Below are 22,594 nucleotides of genomic sequence, written 5' to 3'. Positions count from 1 at the left end.
TTTCTCTTCAACTAATATTTATGAAACTCACTACATAAAAACAAAACTAACTGCCATCAAAATCACAAGAGGTAATGTTAAAAAATGAACATCAAAGTTATGTATGGTAGCAAAAAATTAAATCTAAATATTTACAATTAACTAAACTAAAAGTAAATGTACTGAGATTTATCTAAAGGAATAGGTACATGTGAGCAGTGTACTGTATGTAAAAAAATATCGCTGTACCGAATGGTAATTTAATTTAATTGCCCAAGTCCAGAGAAGGCTAACAGAGGATCGTGTTCATTATAAATGTCGCGTTCAAGTGAACGAGGTAAAAAATATCAACAAAAATTAAATTGTCAAGGGAGTGCACGAGGATGACAGTTTAACTACCGCGCATTCTGACAAATCTAACCAATCTCCTTTAAATTGGCAAAAACTCTACAAGCTTTTTGTTTCACAGTCTACGTTTCAAACTCAGAAGTTCAGAATGAGCTAACGAAATCTATGTATGTATTCACTTCATGGTCAAACGATTAAGCCATTTAATGAGACGAAAGAAATGTACGCAAAAAATCTTGACAACCAAGTCAGTAGAATCTGCATACGTTTTTTTATTCATTTATTTGATTCTCTTAATATTTTGACAGCTCCAGCTCACAATATAAGTTTAAGTTAACATCTTCGTTACAGGTACTGTTCAAGGTAAATGCCGCGACGGAGGCCTCAACACAAAAAAAAATTGTAAAGCAAAATTCACTGGAAACCATTAGGCCATTATACCTTATTTCAACCCTGTGTTTATACACAGAAACTTAGGTTCAACACACACAATCCTCAATATTTTTTTACAAACTTTATTTTTTAGTTACCAAACAAGTACTTAAATGTACTCACAAAATTTGTATTGCATCATACAATCGTAACTAAGTACCCTGGGTCAGCAACTCAAATAGCAGCTTAGACTGTCATTAAAGCCCGTATTGATAAATACCTTTGAAGTGAGGTATTACAAATGGATGCATCTGAACTACCTCTCTATTAAAAGACTATAAAAAGCATCTTGAATCATAAAATCGAATAAATCACCTGGACTATGTATATGATCAATTAAATTAATAACGATTCCGAACCTTAAATTAAGTACTATGAGACGTTAATTAATAAGTGACAGTAATGTGTATGTACTTAAGATGATTTCAGCAAGTCCAGTCAAATTAAAATGATCTTAATATTAATTCTACACTTGAGATGGATTTATCAATACAAGCCCAAAAAACAATATCCTGTTCCTTTTGTACCATTCAACTACTAAGATTACACTCAGGGCTTTGTTGACTTCGTGCCTCCAGTGGGACCTGGGAAGTTCCACTAGGGTAGAGACCATTGTACAACAAATAATGCCTAATTGAATGATATTGGAATCCGCCGAATAATTCATCAGCTTTTAAACAGAATAGTATTGTATAAGATGTTCAAAAGGGATCAGAGAGTCACAAGAGCCAAAACACCTCAACAATTTAAACCTATCTACCCAATTTATCTAAATTGCAAAACAATTACAACTTTGACAACTTACCAGAACAATGATGCATATTTAAAGAGTAGTGCTTCACTATTTAATTAAACCTTGATAAGATTATTAACACCAAGTCATATAATAAAACACTGTACTAATTTCACTTCACTACATGATAGTGCCGAACACACGTCACCTTACAATTATCATTCGAACTTTATCTTGAACTGTAATCCTGCCTTGTAATTGTCAAGCGTTGTTATAACGTCTTTTATCGTTACGTTTTGGTCTAGCTTCATTACGCTTAGTTCTGTTATCTACACGCTTAGATCTTTCATCATCACGCTTAGATTTTACATCGTCACGGTTAGACCTATCATCGACACGTTTAAACCTGTCTTCCTCGCGCTTAGGCCTGTCCTCGTCACGCTTAGGCTTCTCTTCGTGAAGCTTGGACTTGTCTTCGTCAGGCTTAGACCTCTCTTCGTCACGCTTAGACTTCCCTTCATCACGTTTAGGCCTGTCTTCGTCACGCTTAAATTTCTCATCATCCCACTTGGATCTCTCATCATCATTTCTAGTTTTATTCTCGTCGTCTCTAGAAACATCGTCTTTCTTATCTCCTTTGCGTTGACTGAGCTTCTTCTTCATGTCCAACAACATTTGTTCGAACGACATGTCATTGTCACGTCGTGGTGGAAGCGTACCCGCACCGTGGAACGCAGATTCTGTGTATTTTGCTTCTAGGCCATCTGTAAATAAGAGGCCAATAGTGAATTTCTTTAAATGCAAACTATCATCTCTTTCTCAATTATCACCTTTTCAAAAGTGATTCATGGAGAAGTAATAAGCATATTCCATGGTAGAATACATTAAGTATAGTCCACTGCAAATTTATTATTCCAATCATACTGATAATACAAAATTATGAACCATCGAGTATATAACCAAAAATAGAGACGAAATAAGGGCCACACATTCCTGGTAATTCATCAGTCAACTGGGACAGATATCATTTATAAATATCAACTCTCGTTTGCACTGTAATATAGTACAGTGCCAACAAACCTGTGTGGACGTCTCCGTATATTCGAAAAATATTCTGTATTTATTGCAATAAAGATATCTGTAACAATAGGGGGCTGTTCTATTTGGTGGTGTGGAAAAAAATAGCAAAATATCTAATTACAAAACAAACAGAATCACATTTCATCGGTAATTAAATATTACATTTTTAAATTTTCCTCATTATAGCATAAGTCAAATGGTCGATTTGGTTATATACTCTATGTGAACACTATTAAACCCATTTATGATGGATCTGTTTTCTAAATCGATAATTTAAAGGATTAAAATTTCGAGAAATGACAAGTTACCAACACCCTGTGGAATTTTGTTAACCACTAACTGTGTATGACTCAAATGCTTACCAAGATCAGCATAGCTCTGCCTGCAGAAGGCCCTGCGGCCGCCGAAGCCAACGTCATACTGCGGGAAGGTACCGGCAGCTTCGACGGCGGACCAGGCATCGCGTGCGCGCTGATAGGTTACGAAACCATACCGGGATCTGAAGATGATTACAGACAAACTTAATATACAAACAAAAGACCATTGATTGAAGAACCTTGGGGTCATCAAGCTGAGCACAGAAAATATATCATGCCAATAGAATATCACAAATTACGGTGGACCAAATTACAACAAAGACCAAAGAGAGAAGCAAATTCATCATAAACCATATGCATTTATTTATTTATTTATGTAAAACTTTACACATATCATTATGGTCATAACCAACGCGATAGTGAACAAAAACATATGTTGCTACCTATATATTAAATCCATAATAAAAAGAAACTAACAATACATGTAATGTACTATAAATTATAATAATACAGGTACATAGCAAAATAACGTATAGTGTTATTCTTGGGAACTCACACAGACTGTGGAATTCTCTTCTTGAATCGATTCAACATTTCCCTTCTCTTGATACCTTCCAGTTTCAGTTTCGTCTTTTCTCCACTATCCTTTCATTTATTTACTACACATATACTACATTTTTCTTTAAGCATTTAATATTATTATTCATGTATTGTTATATATTAATAATATTAGTTAATATATATACGTATGAGTTTAATAATAATTATTACGTAGTTTACTTATAATGATATTCTTTGGTTGCACTTGTTTCGCATATCGTTAATTTCTATACTAAGGTTGCCTGAAAGAAATTGCTACATAGCAATAACTTAACTTAATTTAGTTTAACTTACTATCCTTATACTCAAGCTACTGTATTGTATTTTAACTGTAATTTTATGTACAATAATATTAGATTGTACAACATGTGCATAAACACGTCATTTCATCCGAGGCAAGGGAAGATACTTAAGTCGAGGGTAAAATGGGTTTTGTGTATGAGTTATACACTCTGCTTTTAATTTCGATTGCGAGGAAATTAAACCGCAACATATTATATATTACAAATAAACGATTATTTAATTAAAATTGAATGTAAAATTACAACAATTAGACATATAACACGGATTAAAAAATAAAAGTAAAACTTTATTTTATAAAGTTCTAATGTGCGTGGCTGTTGGCGCAGGCGTCATCGCCTCGGTCTTAAACGACGATTTTATTTTATGCACTAGAGCATAAAATCCTATTTTATGCAGCCTACGCCCAGCATAAATACGAACTTTAAGAACATGAGAAGTAAAAAGAATATTTCATTTTGTTTTTGTATTCTTTATTTCATTCATTCAGAGTATATGAAAACAAGTCTATTGTGTCTGCAACATCATTCAGGAATCGGAAAGCTCTTGTGAGCGGGGTCTTCTGGCTCAGATTGTGTATGGTTTACGTCAGTCTTTAGAGTCGTGTTCGAGGTCAAAAGGTTAGTACGTTTGTTATACATATAGATATATGATGGCAATCTCGGTCCCTCAAGTAGAATGCAACGTTTTTCGCATAATAAAAGCCGAAATTGAAGTCAATCTAATTGAAAAGGTCTTGTTTACACCGAGTCGGTTGCCGTCTCTTCGGCAAGCGAATTCTCCTTTTTTTTATAACATTAAATGACGGGACGAGCAAGTCGTGCGCGTGATAGTAAGCTACACGCCTGTCCATAACAGTTACAGTGCCACTCAGAGTTTTATATTGCAAAGACATAAGGTGCACTACCACTGCGCCCGTCACCCTGAGACGTAAGTTGATAAGGTTGATAAGTCCCATGTGCCTGGAATTTCACCAGCACCTTTACCCTTCAAAACCGGAACACAGTAATGCTGACATTATTAATTCGCGGCGGCTCCCTGTTTTAACTCAACTCATCAGATGCATTCCACAAAATTTCATTATGTCGGTATAATTCAACCAATAAAAGCATTTCACTATTTATCGAGTTCTTAGGTTTTCGCGGTTGCTACACATGTGTAGTATGTTTTTTCAGACAAACCAACGTTTCGGGCTTTTGCAGGTCCCATGGACGCGGGTGACTGAGGTGGTAAAGTCATCAAATCAACCTGTTATGTCTAATATTAATACAAACCATCCTTATTATTCACTATTGTTACAAAAGTTATTAATTACCTAAATTTTAAATTTTTCCAAAAAAAAGTTTCGCATTAATATTAAACACAACTAGTTGATGACCCGACACATTGGTTCATTTGAAAAAACAAATATACGCGATTTGTATACGAAAAAAAAAATAATTTCCTACTTCACTATTTTCCATCTTTCATTATTCATTCGGTCATTATAAATACAACGCAGATACACAACAAGTCGTTCGAAACATTCAACAAACTAATCAGGTAGGTGGGTATTCCCCGGCTGTCGCTGCACACCGTGTCCGCAAGAGGCAACCGAAACATAGAAACGTATGTCTACTGTCGCTTCTCGAAGTTGACCGCATCGCCCGACAGTGACGCACCTAGTCGACTAGGTGGACTCCGGCAGCGAACTTCGGTCTCTGTGTTTACACTGAGTCGTTTAACCTAGTGTAAATGCGCCATTAGCCGGTTAGACGGCAGCAAACCTATAGTTTAAATCACATCACACGCCTCATGGAAGAATGGCATAAGTAGAGTTACGTCGAACACGTTTATTGTTCCATTAGATACAGAAAAATATAACCCACATTCTTTCCAATTTTTATAACTATATCGACTAATATTGTAGATAGAGTTGCAAAAATTGGAGAGGATGTGGATATTTTTTTCTATATCTAAAAGAGCAATAAACATGTTGATGTAACTCCACTATGCCATTCTTCCATGAGGGATGCGACAAGACACTTACCCATCTTCCTTGCTATGTAGTCGCACTTCAATGACTGGTCCAAACTTGGAGAACAGCGAACGTAGAGTGGACTTTACGACATCCTTCTCGAGCCGGCCTACGAAAACGATCCGCCGCTCTTCCACGGGTGTGTTGCTTTCTCTATATTAAGTTAAAATTTTCATAAGCACAATCAATTCATTTATGTAGAACCTACACAAGTTTATTGGTGACCTTATAGAATGTAATGTTACCTTTTCTAGGTTCAGATATGAAGTAATCTCAGTACAGAGTACTAAAAAAACCGACATCAAAAGTTCGTGGAATTACGTTTATTTGCCAAGTTTTATTGAAATCGGTTACCGGAAAGTGCGCGAAACCGGATGCATCACCTAGTCTGCCACCCTTAGAGGCGGAATATTTTCTTCAAATTTAAATGGGACCCTACCGAGGTACCCACTTTCCAACAAAAAAAATTATCAAAGTCGGTTCACAAATTTTCGCAGAGTTATCGCGTAACATCATGCAAAAAGTATGAAAATAAAATATACTGTCGAATTGAGAACCTACACATTTTTTTGAAGTAGGTTAAAAAGGAACGGTATACTGGAAATAGACCCAAACCAAACCAAGCTAACTAATGAAAACTTAATATTTTTATTCATTCTTTCTGCTAGAGCCATAACATAAATCTAAGAATATTAGTTTTAAAAATCATTTATTCCATTAAATGTAAAAAATTCAATTCATTCAAAAACTAAATTAATTACATAGTTACGTCAATCCGCAACGTGGGCTTCGTCAGGAAGACACAAATAAAAAATAAGCAACGCAACATAAAAATTAACCATGCAATTCGCCAGACTTGGCCATTTTTATCCAGCTAGTACAATGAAAAAGGACCGCTCTGAGGCAGTTTTAAAATGGTGCTCCATGAGGAGCAAATTTTGTTTACATAATTTTCCAAAAACTAAAAATATTCTTACCTATCTTCTGAGCTGTTTGGACTATGATATCGCTTCTTCCTACAGTCGTCTCTCCTATATGGACTACAGGATCTCCTGGACGAGGATCTGCAAGACTTTCCCGACTCGCCTGAAGAACTAGACGACGACGAAGAAGATGAGCTGAAATACACGGAATATAATGCATTAAAGGTCATGGTATCAAGTCCGCTGATGAAAATAAAAATTATGTGAAGATATGACATACGAAGAAGAGTTTAAAAAAATATCTGTTAAGTCACATTTTATGTTCGGTTAGATAAATTGTTAACATGTAGGTAACGTAAAACCCGTAAAAGACATTTTAAAGGAATGCCTGTATATATCTGCATATAGAAAGTTTATAATGCCGAACGTTTTAATAATGGTCTTTATTATCAGACAGCTAAAAATACCTAAATTATAAATTACCGAAAGACCGAATTACCAAAGCAACATCAGTAAAAACGCAAAGAGAATTTTCGTTCTTTAAAGAATTCAGAAAAAAAATTGTATTTATTTAATCATCAAATCATCGACATACGCACACTGAGAATTATAACGTCACTATGCAAATAACTATTTTTTTTTTTTTTCAATTTGTAACGTCATCTTGGATTTGAGAGTACGTACTTTATAATAATAATATAATTATTTATTCAGACAACACAATTCTTTTTTGTGGTCCAATAGTGTTAGTAACTTACAAATATATAACTTAAAAACTAGATTAGTGGTAATAATAATAAATAAAGTTGCAAAAAAATAATTAAATTATAAAAAGTGGCAGTAGACTCTCAGATCTCTCACCCGCACCAAACCCAATAGTATCTTGTGAGACTATTTGATCAGGACCCGAATGAAAGATTTCATAAGGTTCAAAGTTTCACTACTCTAAATCAAAATTTTGCATTGTGTCACTGTCATTCCCAGTGTGCGAATATGTTCCCAGTGTACACATGTTATCAAACACATATCGTCGGCTAAATTAGAAAACTTCGTTTTTGGACGGAATCCTTTTTTTACTCTTCAAGCGCAATATCGGGCAATGCAAGCTTAGAATATATTTGACCCTTTTTTTTACTTTTAAAAAAGATATAATCATTATTTCTACTAATTCTGTTTTGTCTACTCAAAAGTTCACATTAGTTATTAGGAGGTACAAGGTTTACGAATTTTTACTGGTGAACGGGAATCCACAAACTATTGGAACTAGTGACAGGCAGTGTGTTAAAACCATGTTAAAACCCATTCAACTCGCTCGGGTTTTTACCCAAAGGCCGTGGCCGTACGGTTACCATGCCGGACTGCCGCGCAGAGGTCCCAGTTTCGATTCCCAGGCCGGGAGAAATATTTGTATGGCCTACATTTATTTATCTCGTGACTTTGGATGTAATTTGTGGTTGTCTATGTGTGTGTCCATGGCATCCGCGACACAGGGTTACCCTAGTACAGGGCTATGATGAGAGTGTGCGTTACTTATTTATTTAATTCAATATCTGCCAAAAGTCGTGAGCGGAAACGGCGAATACGGATTTTGGTTTAATTCCATACGTATTACAAATTTCGATGTAAAAAATATTTTTTAGACGAAAAGGAGGCAACTCCACACAATATCCACCTTGCAATCCTGCATATTAAGGATTGCACATTCCGACTCCATTTTTTATGAAAATCGATTCAAGTGCATAGGATCTAACCTCAGGATGAACACATCGCCATAGACACAACTTCAAGATAAAAAAAAATATCGCCTAACTTAAACATAATTTTTTTATCGTTCTTATTAGAAGATAATGCCTTTGTTTTAGGGTTTAGGACAAATTATTTGTCTCCGATGAAAATTTTTTTATTTTTTTTTTCAAATATGTTTCAAACTTTAAACGTAAACTCTATGCTGCTACCTTTTAAAAGTCCATTTTTAAATTTGATTGGTTTAATGGGTTTCATTTTGTGATTAGTTTTTAATAATCAATTCTAACATGACATCATATAACTCTTTATCTTTGTGAGTACAAAATGATAGCGTTTCGAGATTTTCTTTTTATTAGGTACGGAAACGTTAATTGTATATAGTCAATAGTTTTTAAAATATCACAGGTTTTTTTTTAGAGTTCCCATCCACTGTCCAATGGTTTGTTTCCCTCAAATGTAATATTTGTTATGTATACTAACTATTTATGTATATATGTTAACTATTTATCATATTATAATAGTACTAAATATGCTAAACACTTTTAATTTGTACAAATTTCTCTGGTAATCTGTATAAAAAAACACAGTTGGTTCTTTAGGCATCGTCAGCGTCTTTTTTCTCACAGTTTATCATTTTTCTTATAAATTCCTTCGAAGATATATTTGTCGCAATATCAGTTAAGTACTACATAGTATTAAATTTGATACGTCGCACCAAGGCTGTTAATATGTTTTTTCTTTAAAAATAATAATATATGTTTTGTGCAACATTTACTCTATCAATCTTTAAAAATAAATTATAGTAGTTGTTAGACATTGCAATCAAAGCCTTGTGAAATTAGGTATAACCCAGTCAGCCGTGACCATGGGGACCACTAAAAAGCCGTAATTGATTTATTTGAATAAAAGTACGCGATTTATATCCGAAAAAATAGTTTTAATTTCCAATTAGGTACAAACTTTAGTAATATCGAATAATAATCATGTTTAATCATAATCCCTTTTTCAACTTAGGCATTTTGGATTGAGATGTAATGATAGTATTCTGAATTTGAATTGTTCTATTTTAATGGCGGCCAATAGGTTTGTGCCAGTATCGGTTTTATAAGGTTATAAAAATTATGGCGGTCATCGCCAGTGTCAGTTTACTACAACAATTCAAAAAAACTGTTTAGGCGGAAAATTACTAAATGTCACTATGACATATCATGGCGACTGGGTTCGAATTCCATTTAATTTATTTATGTTATTTTTGTCTAAATAATATGTTGTTATTTTAAAAACCTCTGCACCCATTTGTTAAGCATTTATATTATTTTCGAAATGTAGAAATTCGTTAATCACACATTATTTTTCTTTACATATACGGGTACGTATTATGCTAATAATGAGAACGAAAATTTATAAAATTAAAATAAATTAAATTAATTATTAAATAAATTTACTTCGAATTTTCGATAAACAGATAAATCTTATAGTACCTAAATTAAATGTGACTGAACAGATTGTTTCCCCTGAAATAATGTACCTGTATGATGTACATGTAACCTAGAAAAAGTAACCAACACCAAGTACAACAATAAATATAACATATTGTGAAGACTTACCTAGACGAAGAAACCGAGCTTTCTGAAACGGTCGGTTTGCGCGGCGGAGGTGTTATTGACTTCTCCAATTTTCTATCGACAATTTTATGTGGACTCTTCTTTTTAAGCGGACTCTTCGGCTCGATCACTTTTCTTGATCGAGAACACTGTGACCGATACTCCCGACGTACCGATGGCGATCGACGGCGATAAGGCGATCTGGACCTACGTTTTCTTTTATACGGAGAATCTGAACGACGATAGCGTCGGAACCTTCCACGAGAGCGAGATCTACTTCGACTACAACTTCTGCTATGGGAACGACGTCGCCTACGACTTCGGGAACGAGTTCGCGATCGCCTATATTTGTCATAGCGATTTTTTGACCTCGAACGCTTCTCTACGGACCGCGACCTATTCCGAGATGGACGCTCAATCTTCTTTCTTTCTTCAGTCTTAGCAGGACTTTGTTTGGGAGATGGACTACTTTCACTAGACATTGACATATCGCTATCATTCCTCTTCCTGTTTGGTGTCCTTTCAACTGGAATTTCTACAGTTACTGAAGATAGTTTACCAAATTCAGGATTCGGATCAGTTTGAATGACCATTTCAGATAATTGGGGCTTCTTTCTGTCTTTTTCGAGATGTAAAATGATTTTGTCTTCACCGTGGTCAGCATTAACGTCGTACTCTCGGACAATGGTAGTTTTAATATATGTAACTGCTTTCCGTTTAGGAGAGTTAGATTTTGAACGTTTATCTTTCCCCGGAGATTTTTCTGTAACTTCATCAGGTGCCTTTTTCATGACCACGTCTTGAATGCTAGCAAACAAAGAATTGCTTGATATTTTGGTATCAACTTGTTTTCCAACACTTTTTAGAGTGGCTGTTATGTCCTTAAAACGTTCTTTATCAATTTTGCTTTCAGACTGCTTCTTTTCATCATTAAGACTCCTTTTTTCGCGTTTTACAGCGTCAAATACATTTTGTTTGAGAACGTGATCAGACTTTTTAATTTTAAAGTTGATAACAGATTTTAAATCGATTGGCGATTGTGATTTCTTAATTCTTTGAGAAGTTTCCAGTTCTTTGAAAATTATCTCATTTGTATTTACTCCAACGCTGACCATAACGATTTCTTCATATTCTGCTGGAATTTGTGGTTTCTCGTTTGTGATCGGTTTCGGTAAAATTTCAGCAGGAGCCATCCCCACTATTTTCATCATTTCAGCGTCACTTATTAATGGTTGCAGTTCCAAATTCTCGACTTTCGGTATTTTACTCATCACAATATCTTCGTCTCTCTTTCTCATAGCTTCCGCTTTATGTTTTCTTGTGTTCATTAAGATTTTTCTGGAAGCTTCCCGTATCGGATCGAATATTTTCTTTGGAGCCTCGTTGTTAATTTGTTCATTCATATCTATCAGACCATTCGGTGGCGTTTGGCTGGGAGTACTTTTAGACGTCTTATCTATGCCGAATGGATTCTGTATATCAGGAAATATAGCCTCAGGGCTCACCGCAGCCGAACTACTGTTAGAACTAACGCATCGCCTCATTTTGTACTCCTGGAGGTTAAGCTTTTTCTTCTTTTGGGGTTGTTCCTCTTTGTTCGGAAGTTTAGTTGCTATACTAATTTCCTCTTCAAATGATCTTTTTTCTGGTTTCACTTGCAATGTTTGTGGTATCTGGACATCTTGTTTATTACTAAATAAAGCCGTATAAAAGTTTTCCTCTCTTGGACGGGATCCCTCTTTTGCATTTACATTGATACACTTCTCTAGACTACTAACACTGTTAACTTTGTTGCTAACTAATTCTTTTACATATTTAGTATTTTTATTATTTTTGTTATTGTTCTGAGCGTCTACCTTAATAGATTTAGTTTCTTTGTCACTCACACTAGGTTTACCCTTTTCGATAGTTTTATCTTTCTGAGAGTCTTTTTCATCACAGTTAAGAATAACTTCAGATTTGTTTTTAATAGTTAACTTAATGCTACTGTTAGAATTTTGACTAATAGGAGTATCACTCGCTTCACAAGCATCTTCGATAATCACAGAATTGTTACTTTTATCTTTAGAATCGTTAAGAGCACGCACGGGAGAAAGTTTTTTACGCGTCCCTTGCGGTATGAGTTTCACAGTTTGTTTGATACTAGGCTTCTTAATTTTAATGTCATTATCATCACTGCGTGTCCCTGGTTTCTTCAACTTAGCCTTATTCTTATCAGCTTCGTCATCACTACTAAGAGCATAAACTACTTTTTTATTTTTGCATGTTCTATGCCTAGAGTTTAGAATGCGACTGTTGCTAGACAACACTTCAGGTTTCAGGAGACTCTGCCCCCTTTTGATGTTAGGGAGACTGTATCGCTTTTTAGACGAGCAATAATCGTGGTCAGAGTGCACCGGACTGGGCGATCTCCTGACTGCAGCGTTTATAGTCGACGGCATCTGCAAGGATATTTTAAGATACAATACGCTCTTTAAATGGACCTAGGAGAAATTCGTGAAGAAATGTAGATACTTACCAGGATTTGTCGCATTTTAGTTTTGTTCAGTTGAACGCCCGCATCTTGTAACCTCATACCATTAGTTAAACAAGCACTTTTCACTTTTTGTTCTTCTGTCTTTATCACTGGTCGCTTAGACTTAGTATTTAGCTTCTCTGTTGCCTCAAACTGTTCTAATAAAGAGTTTAAGTTGTTCGCCTCTAGTACTGGTATGACAGTATCATTGCAAGATTCAACGTCAACGAAATCGTCCACTTCAATCTTTATATCAATCTTCTCTTTCTTGATGGTTGATTTTTCTATTGCATAATCCAAAACGGATGGTTTTGGGACTAGAGTCGAAGTACGTATTAACGAACGAATCCCCTCCGTTTTTATTGGCCGAACCGTATTGACAATAGATTCAACGGGTCGATCTATCTCCATGTCTTGATGACTGAAATCATCATTCAATGGTTCAACGCTTTTTGGTCGCTCCAAGGGTTCTGGCTTTGTTGTTATTAAGAAGCTATTAACGTCCTCGTCAGTCAGAGTACGCGGAACATCATCACTTTTACCAGACTTGTCTTTGTCATTATCAAAAGTGAGATCTGAGAGATCAAGGTTCAAGTCTTCAAAGCTTAGACAAGTTTTAGAATCATCAATATCAAGGCAAAGATTGTGCATCGGTGACTGCGGCAATGAGCATGATCTTTGTGCGTTCTTGAATTTAGAATATGTCATGTCTTCTAAGAGAAACTTTTTCAAGTCTTCAATGTTGGGCAGGACCTCTAAATCAGACTCGTTTATAGGCACTTCTACTGTGTCCGTTTCGGAAGGTTCCTCAGGAGCTTTAATAGCTTTAGGATCGAAAAACTCTTCAACAGCTGCCGGCTTAACATCAAACTGCGTGTCTTCGGGCGGCTTTTCTTTGATAAAGAAATCGTCCACGTTTATTTCCTTCGGTATCTCTTCCTTAATAAAATATTCGTCGACGTCGTGTACAACCGGCTCATCTTTGATCGCCAGTATATCTTTATCTTCCTTGTTAAAGTATTCATCGACATTTGAAACCACTGGCGTGTCTAGGTTGAAGTTTAGGACGTCTGACGGTAAAGTCGTTTCACAGTTACCTATTTGGTTTGTCAATTTCTCCTGAGATACGACATATTCGGTGTCGTTTTCTGACTTTTTCTCTAATATTGCAAAATCGCCGTGTTCCTCGTCATCTGTAGATACTTCGAAATCTAAATTTGGGTCGACAGCGAAAACCTGTATGACATCATAATCATCTCCTTCCACTAAGATGTTTTCTTCTACTGTATCACTTTCTAACTGGAAAGTCCCAGGTGGTCTGTCTTCAAACGACACCTCTTGAACTTCTATGTTTTCCTCTTCATCGGAACTTGAATCTTGACTTTTCGTCATGTTTATCTGTAAGAAAACATTATTGCTGATGAAGGAGGAATTAAAGGAATTAAAACCAATCCAGCTTGTTTCTATTTGGTGCAGAATAAACTAATTATATGTACATAATAATTATTATTGTTCTAAAAATAATACATCAATCTCCATTGTAAAGAATAAAAGCAGATTGTGCCGGCGTGCGTTTGATACTTGCCCTACATTCCTACCTTCTACTGCACTACAGCGTCGCATCGATAAGTAACTTCTCGATAAGAATTAAGAGCTTAAGAACATTTATAAGCTAGCATGATTTGTAACTGAGTGAGTACAAGTTATTTGAATTAAATAATGCATTTATCTATTGAAGTTCTCGCGACACGGCCAGCATTACATCTGCAACTGTTCTTTAGCGCTAAATACTTGAAGTACTATTTTATTCGGCGTGGTTTTTTAGTCGCCAACAGCAGATAATTTAAATAATATTGCAAACGTAACTACACCGAACATTAGCATCGTATCGTAATGAACCCTAATTTACGAACTAACCAATCAAGTTGAATCGCACCAGGCGTAACGAGGCCAATCTGCAAAATGACAACTTTTCTGGACGGACTTATTCTAGGAAGATAATTAGATTTTTTTTAAACTTATAAAAAGGGTTATAAAAAGGGTTATAAAATTTGTTTCATGTCGTTCGTATTATTTTACAACTTTCCAGTGATAAAAACACTTTTGACGTATGATCACATGTGAGTTTTTGTGACTTTTGTTTTTAAGTGGTATGGACACGACACTTTTAGAGCATCTTTTATGATACTAATTTATAAACTCACATAATATTGTGTGATGTAAAAAATAAAAAAAACTTTTATTTCGAGAATCCCTTTCAAGATAAAAAACACCTTTTTTTCTCAACTTTCGATGTTGAGTTTAGCATCAACAAATAAATTAGAACTTTAAATAATAGTTAAAGTGGCGAATGACGATTGGGGGCTGCGACGAGTCGAGATTATCCCCATTTATCTTGATAATAGAAACTCAATGAGATGGTGATGTTAATACCTTCTTTAAATAAGGATTGGCGACATTTTACTGTACTTAAACATAAAGAAATAGTACATTATGTATGAAGGACGGTAAATAAGAATTTACTAACGAGGTTCTATTAGAAGCTCGAAGCCGAAAACTGAGGGCTTTAATAACTAGAAATTTGCATTTTTTTACCGTCCGTGACACATACGTTTTTCACCGCATTTGCGAAGAAAAAAAATAAATACAATATAAACACGGTTCACAACACAACAATCATGGATCTTGCAAACTCCTTACCGACCATGGCTGTAATGGAAAGAAAAAGGCCCCAGGGTTTTTTTGGGGCATTATAGTCATAACTTGACTATAACGCCCCAAATGCCACCATGCAATCATACTATTTACGTCCAAATGTGATGAAAATATATTAATATAACACTTAAAAGGCAACTGTCGAGACCAATTTAATACCCAAACACTTATAGCTCTACTGCAAGTACTTGAAGACACGGATAGGCTGCAGACTGTTGTGGTTGCAGTATAAGACCAAGGTTACCATATTATTGTCATGCCATCAGATTTCACATAACAAGTAAAAGTAGAATAAATATTAATTTTAACTAACTGAGAACAGATCTGATCATCTTTAAACAGCTGAACAAATGTTCAACAAAAATATCCAAAAACCATCTGGATTAAATAAGATTTCAAATAAAAAAAAACCTCTTTGAGATCACCCGTTTCGGAGCATCCGTTTAGGAGCTACGGCTTACGTAAGTCTTCAAACTTCTAAATCCCCTCTTTTTGCGTCGGATGTTAAATAGAACAGAACTTACAGTCTGATTTCGGCTCCAATCCTGTCTCTTCCATGCATAATCGTTGCCATACTGTTTGCCCGTATTTTGGTACTCAGGACTATTGTGCGTGCAGCTGCTATCTGAGGATATCAATTCGCTGGAACGAAGAAGTTTGTGCCCTATAGACCGGTAACGCGCTTGATGATATGTATTTAGGATGTGAGACTCCATATCTGAAACAAAGAGAATATTTGAACTTGAGGGTGAGTTGAAATTTTAAAAACGCCATCTATTAACGGTGAATCATGTTACACCGAGCCGGGGCCGAGCCGTGCTCCGCTCGTGAGCCGGGGCCGAGCCGTGCTCCGCTCGTGCGCCGGCCGTGTCACGGTCGAATATCTATATAATGCTTTTGTATGAACTTCATTTTAAATCGGGCCGAGTCCGTGTCACGGCCGAGGCACGGTTGGGGCACGGGGTCGAGTACTTTTTCCCTGTTCCAACCCGGCCCGATCGCGACACGTAATATGAATGCATTCGGTGGGCACCCGGAAAGTGGTCAACTATAGTCCAACCACAGTGTAATGGATCAAAATGCTCTCATCATCTATGAAATCTTTGTAGAGCGTCGCAAATTCTCTTTCGGATTCTCGTTTTCTCCAGGCATGTATGTACACACCATATTCTTTGTCTAGTTTCAATTTGTTTCCAATACTTAGTAATCAAGAGCTGCCAACTGAAGTTATGAAAATTGCATAACACAACCTTATCACTAAAGAGAAAAATGGAAAATAACAAAAAACCGGTACGGTGGAAACGATTCGACACGGCAAGGTGACGGCCCGGACCCCGCACGGTGTAACATGAATCAGTGAATAACTGATCCGCCCGGCGCACGGTGGAAACGATACGATACGGCACGGTGGCGGCCCGGACCCCAAACGGTGTAACGTAAATCAGTGAATAACTAACCCGGCCGGCACACGGTGGAAACGATACGACACGGCACGATGACGGCCCGGACCCCAAACGGTGTAACGTGAATCAGTGAATAACTGACCCGGCCGGCGCACGGTGGAAACGACACGGCACGGTGACGGCCCGGACCCGGCACGGTGTAACGTGAATCAGCCTTTACTTGAGAACTCACAACTTTCTACGCCGAATACGCCAGGCTTGGCATTATTTTGTTACAATTAATGTTTTTGACATGACCTCAACTATTTTCGTACGGATATGAGTCTGCTGTTTCCCTTTGGTCATTTATTTATGCAAATTACGCACTAATTTTATTGGTCATTAGCAAAACACGATGAGGAAATTTGCATGTCACAGAAGGTCGAAGTCTTATGTAGTTTTAACAAACATTGGGCCAGCATAGTAAAGATTATTCTAAGTCTTTTAAAGAGAACTCTCCTAGTACTGTAAGCTTGATTCGCACGAACTGTATTGCTTACTTATTTATATTTTTTTTTATAATATCAAATGACGGGAGGAAAATGTAGTGCGCCTGATGGTAAGCTATACGGTAAAAACAGATTACTTAGAAAAAGACAAATTTCTTTTTATGAAGACAAATTTATTAAATCCAACAAAACGGTCCTCTCCCTATAGACGCTAGAGAATAATTACTAGATAATAGTAAAAAAACTTCTCAAACGTGTATTTTAGTTATAAGACAGAAATATTTAATCCAAGAGCAAATTAATTTACTTCAAGCCACAAAGCCACTCTAGGTTTAACAAAATATTTATTAGTTATTAGAAATGTCCGATTTTGACTTGAAAAAAAAAGGAAGAAAAATTGAGAGGTACGTAACTATTTGACTGAACCTTTATGTTTTCTAATATCAAGAAGAGTAAAATTAACAGGGTTATGGACCCAACAGTATGTTTCAATGGCGTGAAAGCACACAGTTCAGTGCCAAAATAGTAGAAATAGGACGGAATCTTCTCAAATACTTGAGTACCATTCAGTGCCATATAAATGCTACAAAGACAGAACGCACTAACAAGGTATTTGAGAAGACTTATACTACTGAAGTTAACAAAACGATAGCGCGTTTCAGAGTACAACTAATGCCATCTAGCAGTGGCGTGATGGAACTAATTGCATGTTAAAGTTGTGCTTGTTACAAGTGTAGTTTGATTTAATGCTGAAACCAAATTTCTTAAATTATGACTACAAATAACACACTAACAAACTAGAGATACTACGTATTGTTTCTTTGGATTAATGACTGTTTATAATTTTTATGATCACAAGCACAAGTAAAAGTAATCGTTACCGCGTGCGCCTTCGGCGACATGTCACGACAACATTGACTATGAAAACGCAACGAAATGTTGGTTTAAAAATATACTCTAGAATATTAATCTGAATAGCAAAGTACTTCTTTTTTTGTTTAAGAATATATTTTCTTAAAATACACCCAAGAAATTTTTAATTTATTTAAGATTATTTAAATGTGATGTAAGAGGTAAAAATTTCTTGATGTAAGTAATGTCCAATTAATTGATTACAAATGAAATAAAACCTTGAAGTGAACGTGTTCGTCTAAAAGTAAGAATAAAGTTAAGAGTAAAATTGTATTAGAAAAAGATAAGCAGTATTTTTGTAATGACAATATTTTATTACTTTTAATAAATATTTTTTCAGAATTAGCAAATATTTTGAGAAATTGCTTGTTCTTATTAATAGAAATCCTTTTCTTCTGTGTACATGCCTGTCCATGACAGTTGCATTGTCACTCAGAGGTTTAAATGGCAAAGATCTGAGGCGCACTGCCACTGCATCGGACACCCTGAGATATTTCAAAACCGAAATGAAGTAATGCACACAACGTTAAAAACAGGTCAAATTACCATTTAAATAACTCTATGTGTAATACGGTTTGTACAAATAATAACTTAACACTTTTATTAGATTTTTTTTTTAAACTGCCCTGATAGTTTCAAAGTGTGGACTCAATGTATCAGCACTCGCCTCACACATACTGTTCACATTTTTAGTATATTTACATCAGACAGTTCTCAGGCTATTCAACAAATCCATTAAAGATTTCTTTGTTATTTATTTGTCACTGGCAGGTTAAATTTTTTTGACAATCAGTTGTGTGACATGTAGTCAGTATGTCAGTTTGTTATACAAACAAACATGTAGGAGCATACAAAAAAAAACCAAAAAAACCAGAAAAACTTACTTCTGTACCTAAACAATAATAAAAGTTTTGTTACTACAATCAAAAAGCTTGTGAAAATACATAAATGGCGGGTAATATGCCTGTTAAGCTTATTTTATAGTGAAAGTTTTGAAATTTGTATGTAGAAATTCTCACCAATTGAATCAAATAATATAATTATGTCTCCAATTTGATCATGAGTCAAAGGAGTGGTTTAGTCAACATAATGCCCATTGGCATTGTCAGAAGGTCTGAACTCTGTCCCTGGTGCCATATATTATGCACAAATATGAAAATTTGGATGTTGCAATCTTTAATGTTACACAAACATATCAAAATTGTTGAACAGATTTGAATGTAAATCAGAGAACAGATTCTTTAGGTCCTAAATTAGGGCACTTTTCATTCTGAATGTGAAGGAAAAGTCACAGGTATAAAGCTACTTAAGTCCAATCAAAGATGTACGAGTGCAAGCTGAATGATGATCTACAGTGTTGTTTTTAAATGGACTACAAATTCATTTGAGAATGAAAGAATGAATGGTCTATGAAAGTCAAAGTGACAAATCATTTATTGTTATTAAAGCTGTATCTGTATGAATTTCATTAAGCATTCTTAATGCAAATAAACTATACAGACTCGAGTTTATTGTACCTTCTTTAAATGTTTGAGGAACTACCACATCTATACACAAAATATGAATATACAAAGGAAAAGAAGTATGTATTATAAGTTTGAAAGAAGTGGAAAGTTGTGTGGGCAAAAACAATACCAAAAGAAAGTTACAATATTACAAGTAAACAAACTGTCATTCAATTTAATAATCCTCTATTTTTTTACTTTAGAAACTATTGTACCATGTACAGCAATATGCGATAAATGTTTCGACATCCCATTTGAAGTTAAAGCCAAAAGGGTAAGACTGGTATCTTTCAAAAAGTTTCAATCCTTCTGTAATATTTAACAAGTCTCAATAAAATAAAATACTTTTGTACTGAGTCAAACTAATACACTGTATATCAAAAAGAGGATGTTGAGAAGTAACTGCATAAAGGATTGTTCTGTTTCTTGTAATTTTTCAGCTAAACAACATAAAAGATACATTTAACTGAATTTGTACATTTAATAATACTTGGTACTTGGTGCAAGGGGCTGGTATCCGCAACTCGACGACAAAGCGCCTATTTTGCGTGTGGTTAAATAATAATAATATTAAGAATTAGTAGCAATTTATAAACGACTTTGCAAAATGAGCTATTTCTATTGAAAAACAAACCAATTTGTTTTGAATTGTTAATAGCCTAGATTTTTATTATGAAATAACAAAATAATATACTGGGAGTTGCAGTGTTTTGGTTTGACTACTTTTAAGTACAGAATATGACAGTTCAGATTGAAATTTGATCTTTAGAATTAAGTAATATACTTGCATGTTGTTTGTTTATACTTTGATTACATTGATAGGAGGGCAAGTTGCCATGTATATGCAGTACATGTAAATGTGCTGAATGTGTCTCCAACACAGATGAAAGGGTAAGAGTTATTTTAAAATGTTTTAAATTCTATTACTTACTATTAATAAGGTGGATTATTTAGGACCTGTGGACTAGCAGTTTGGCCTATTGTAATCAACACCAATTACATCTCCGTAATTTTCTTATAGCACATAGTTTTTACCTAGATATGTCTACCCAAGAGCGAGGCTAACCCTTAGAGGCTAAGACGATGCAATGGTGTGTGTTCCACTTCATGGTAGTGAATTCTAGCACTCTAATCTCAAATTGTAAACAATTTCTGGCTTTTGTTAGAACCCTCTTGGCACTGTAGGTATTAAATAATAAGGGCTTTTGAATGTACTGGCTTTTTGACCAGGTGTCTTCTCGTTGGTCCCTTAAGATGAGCTTAGGTAGACTGTGTGGAATCATAGTGTAGGATTGGGGGATGTTGAAAACTCCTCTAGCTTCAGCTATGCTGCCTCATTACCTTTAATATCACAAGTGTATTTAGTGCAGTTATAAACTTCACCTCAGCCGTCAATGTTTGGGAGACTGCATGGTGGGCTGCTTGGTTATCTAAGTTTATGTAAATGTCCAGTTAACATAATCTTTCATTTAGTTCATTCTGCATAAGCAATTATGAAGTATATCACCCTCTGAAACTTGAATGTATGTGGATCAAATTTTTATAGCTGACTCTGTGTCCAATTACTAACCCATCTGACAACTATCCTTCCAGATGTCTGTTGTCTGTATCCTAATTCCAGAACTATGATTGATAATTCTTAAAATACGTGTTAAAGTGTAGTTTTGAAAGTTTTGTTTGGAAAGCATGACAACGTAGAAGCCACAAACAAATCCCTTTGAAGTGAGATAGTCGCTTATGTTTAAATTGAATTTTCTATCTTTAGACGCAGTTGTAAACTTTTAATGTTTCTATTTTAAAAATGCTTAGGAGGGGGTTTTACCATGCACATGCACTGATTGCGCTTGTGACAAATGCATTAGCATAACTGTGCCTGAGACCCGGAATACACAGGTCAGTTTGTTAGACATCAACTCAATTTGTAGGATTAGTGATTCACAAACAACTTTGCACATTTACATGTCATAAAGAGACACGTTGGCCTCAAATCTGCTAATTTTAAATCATCTCAGTTTGTTGACAGAGTGTCAGTGGCAGGAATTTGAACGTTAAGAGGAGTGGCTAGCTATCGAGCTACTACTCAACTACCATTGCAATTTTTTGGTGTTCTGCTCTTCAAGGGCAAGTCGATGGCATGTTGTCTTAGTGTTAATTAATATTACATATCTTTTATTTGAAGACTAAATTGCTGTTTACACAAGTTAAAAATCAATATATGCATAATAATTTCCATGGTAATTTTAGTAAGGCAACATTGATTGTTACTAATTAAATAAATGAATATGTCATCAGTGCCATTCCACCGAGACTCGACTGACATTGCAACTAGATTTTGACAGACAAATGTTATCATAATTACAATGCAATCTCAAGGGAGTCTCAGTGGAATTACAATGATTAGAGGTTAAAAAAATTAGCAGAATTGGGCCCCTGTAGAAGTAAAAAACATATTGCACCCGTCATGGAAGAAAGGCATAAATGCAGTTACGTTGCCTACAGAAAAATATAATCTACATCCTCCCCATTCCTTGTAACTCTGTCAAACAGTTAAAAGAATTGGAGATGATGTAGGTTATATTTCTCTGTGTCTAACACAGCAATTAACATTTTTTACATAACTTCTCTTATGCCATTCTTCCATGTGGTATATGATATACCACATGGAAGGAAGATATAAGCATTTTAGATGGCATCAAACCTGTAGTGCACATTTCTTAGATTACTACGTATATTTGTTATGAATTAATTTAGTTTCACCCAAATGCACATCTAATCTTGCGCTTGATTCTTGGCCCGCTACCCACAACGCAACCAAGCTTAGATTTCATAAATGTAATAATTAAGATGACAACCATGTGTCTCAAGTGTCTCCCGTACCATAAATAATTCGTATTTTGAAGGAATTGTAAACTCCCAGTTTAGCATGGCAACACTTAGTCTTATCAATATATCATGATATGGTAAGATAAGCGCCAAA

General features: G+C 35.3%; 2 protein-coding genes across 2 annotated transcripts in view; one reads left to right on the top strand and one right to left on the bottom strand.

Annotated features, from left to right (window-relative positions):
* Nucleotides 1–1,472: 1,472 nt before the first annotated feature.
* On the bottom strand, nt 1,473–16,025 carry LOC113232427 (uncharacterized protein DDB_G0284459). Its single transcript, XM_026467149.1, has 7 exons — nt 15,834–16,025; nt 12,598–13,992; nt 10,083–12,520; nt 6,784–6,924; nt 5,819–5,959; nt 2,935–3,071; nt 1,473–2,256 (listed from the first exon to the last, which is right to left on the bottom strand). Exons 1-7 carry the CDS (start codon nt 16,023–16,025, stop codon nt 1,754–1,756), a joined length of 4,947 nt encoding a protein of 1,648 aa, XP_026322934.1. The 3' UTR covers nt 1,473–1,753.
* A 3,146-nt stretch (nt 16,026–19,171) lies between these two features.
* Nucleotides 19,172–22,594, top strand: part of LOC113232618 — a 29,385-nt gene continuing 25,962 nt past the window's right edge. Inside the window, exons 1-2 of the mRNA XM_026467389.1 lie at nt 19,172–19,216; nt 21,427–21,510. Of these exons, the coding sequence (XP_026323174.1) occupies nt 19,172–19,216; nt 21,427–21,510 (129 nt within the window). The remainder of the gene's footprint in view (nt 19,217–21,426; nt 21,511–22,594) is intronic.

The sequence above is a fragment of the Hyposmocoma kahamanoa genome, unplaced genomic scaffold, assembly GCF_003589595.1.
Source record: "Hyposmocoma kahamanoa isolate Upper Pololo Valley unplaced genomic scaffold, ASM358959v1 76, whole genome shotgun sequence".
Taxonomy (NCBI): domain Eukaryota; kingdom Metazoa; phylum Arthropoda; class Insecta; order Lepidoptera; family Cosmopterigidae; genus Hyposmocoma; species Hyposmocoma kahamanoa.
This window is presented reverse-complemented; position numbering and strand designations above follow the sequence as displayed.

Coding starts and splice junctions, on each gene's coding strand:
- LOC113232427 (XM_026467149.1), bottom strand. CDS start 16,025: ATGGAGTCTCACATCCTAAATACATATCATCAAGCGCGTTACCGGTCT. Junction 12,521..12,597: donor CTAAAATGCGACAAATCCTG/GTAAGTATCTAC, acceptor ATATCCTTGCAG/ATGCCGTCGACTATAAACGC. Junction 5,960..6,783: donor CCAAACAGCTCAGAAGATAG/GTAAGAATATTT, acceptor AACTTAATATAG/AGAAAGCAACACACCCGTGG.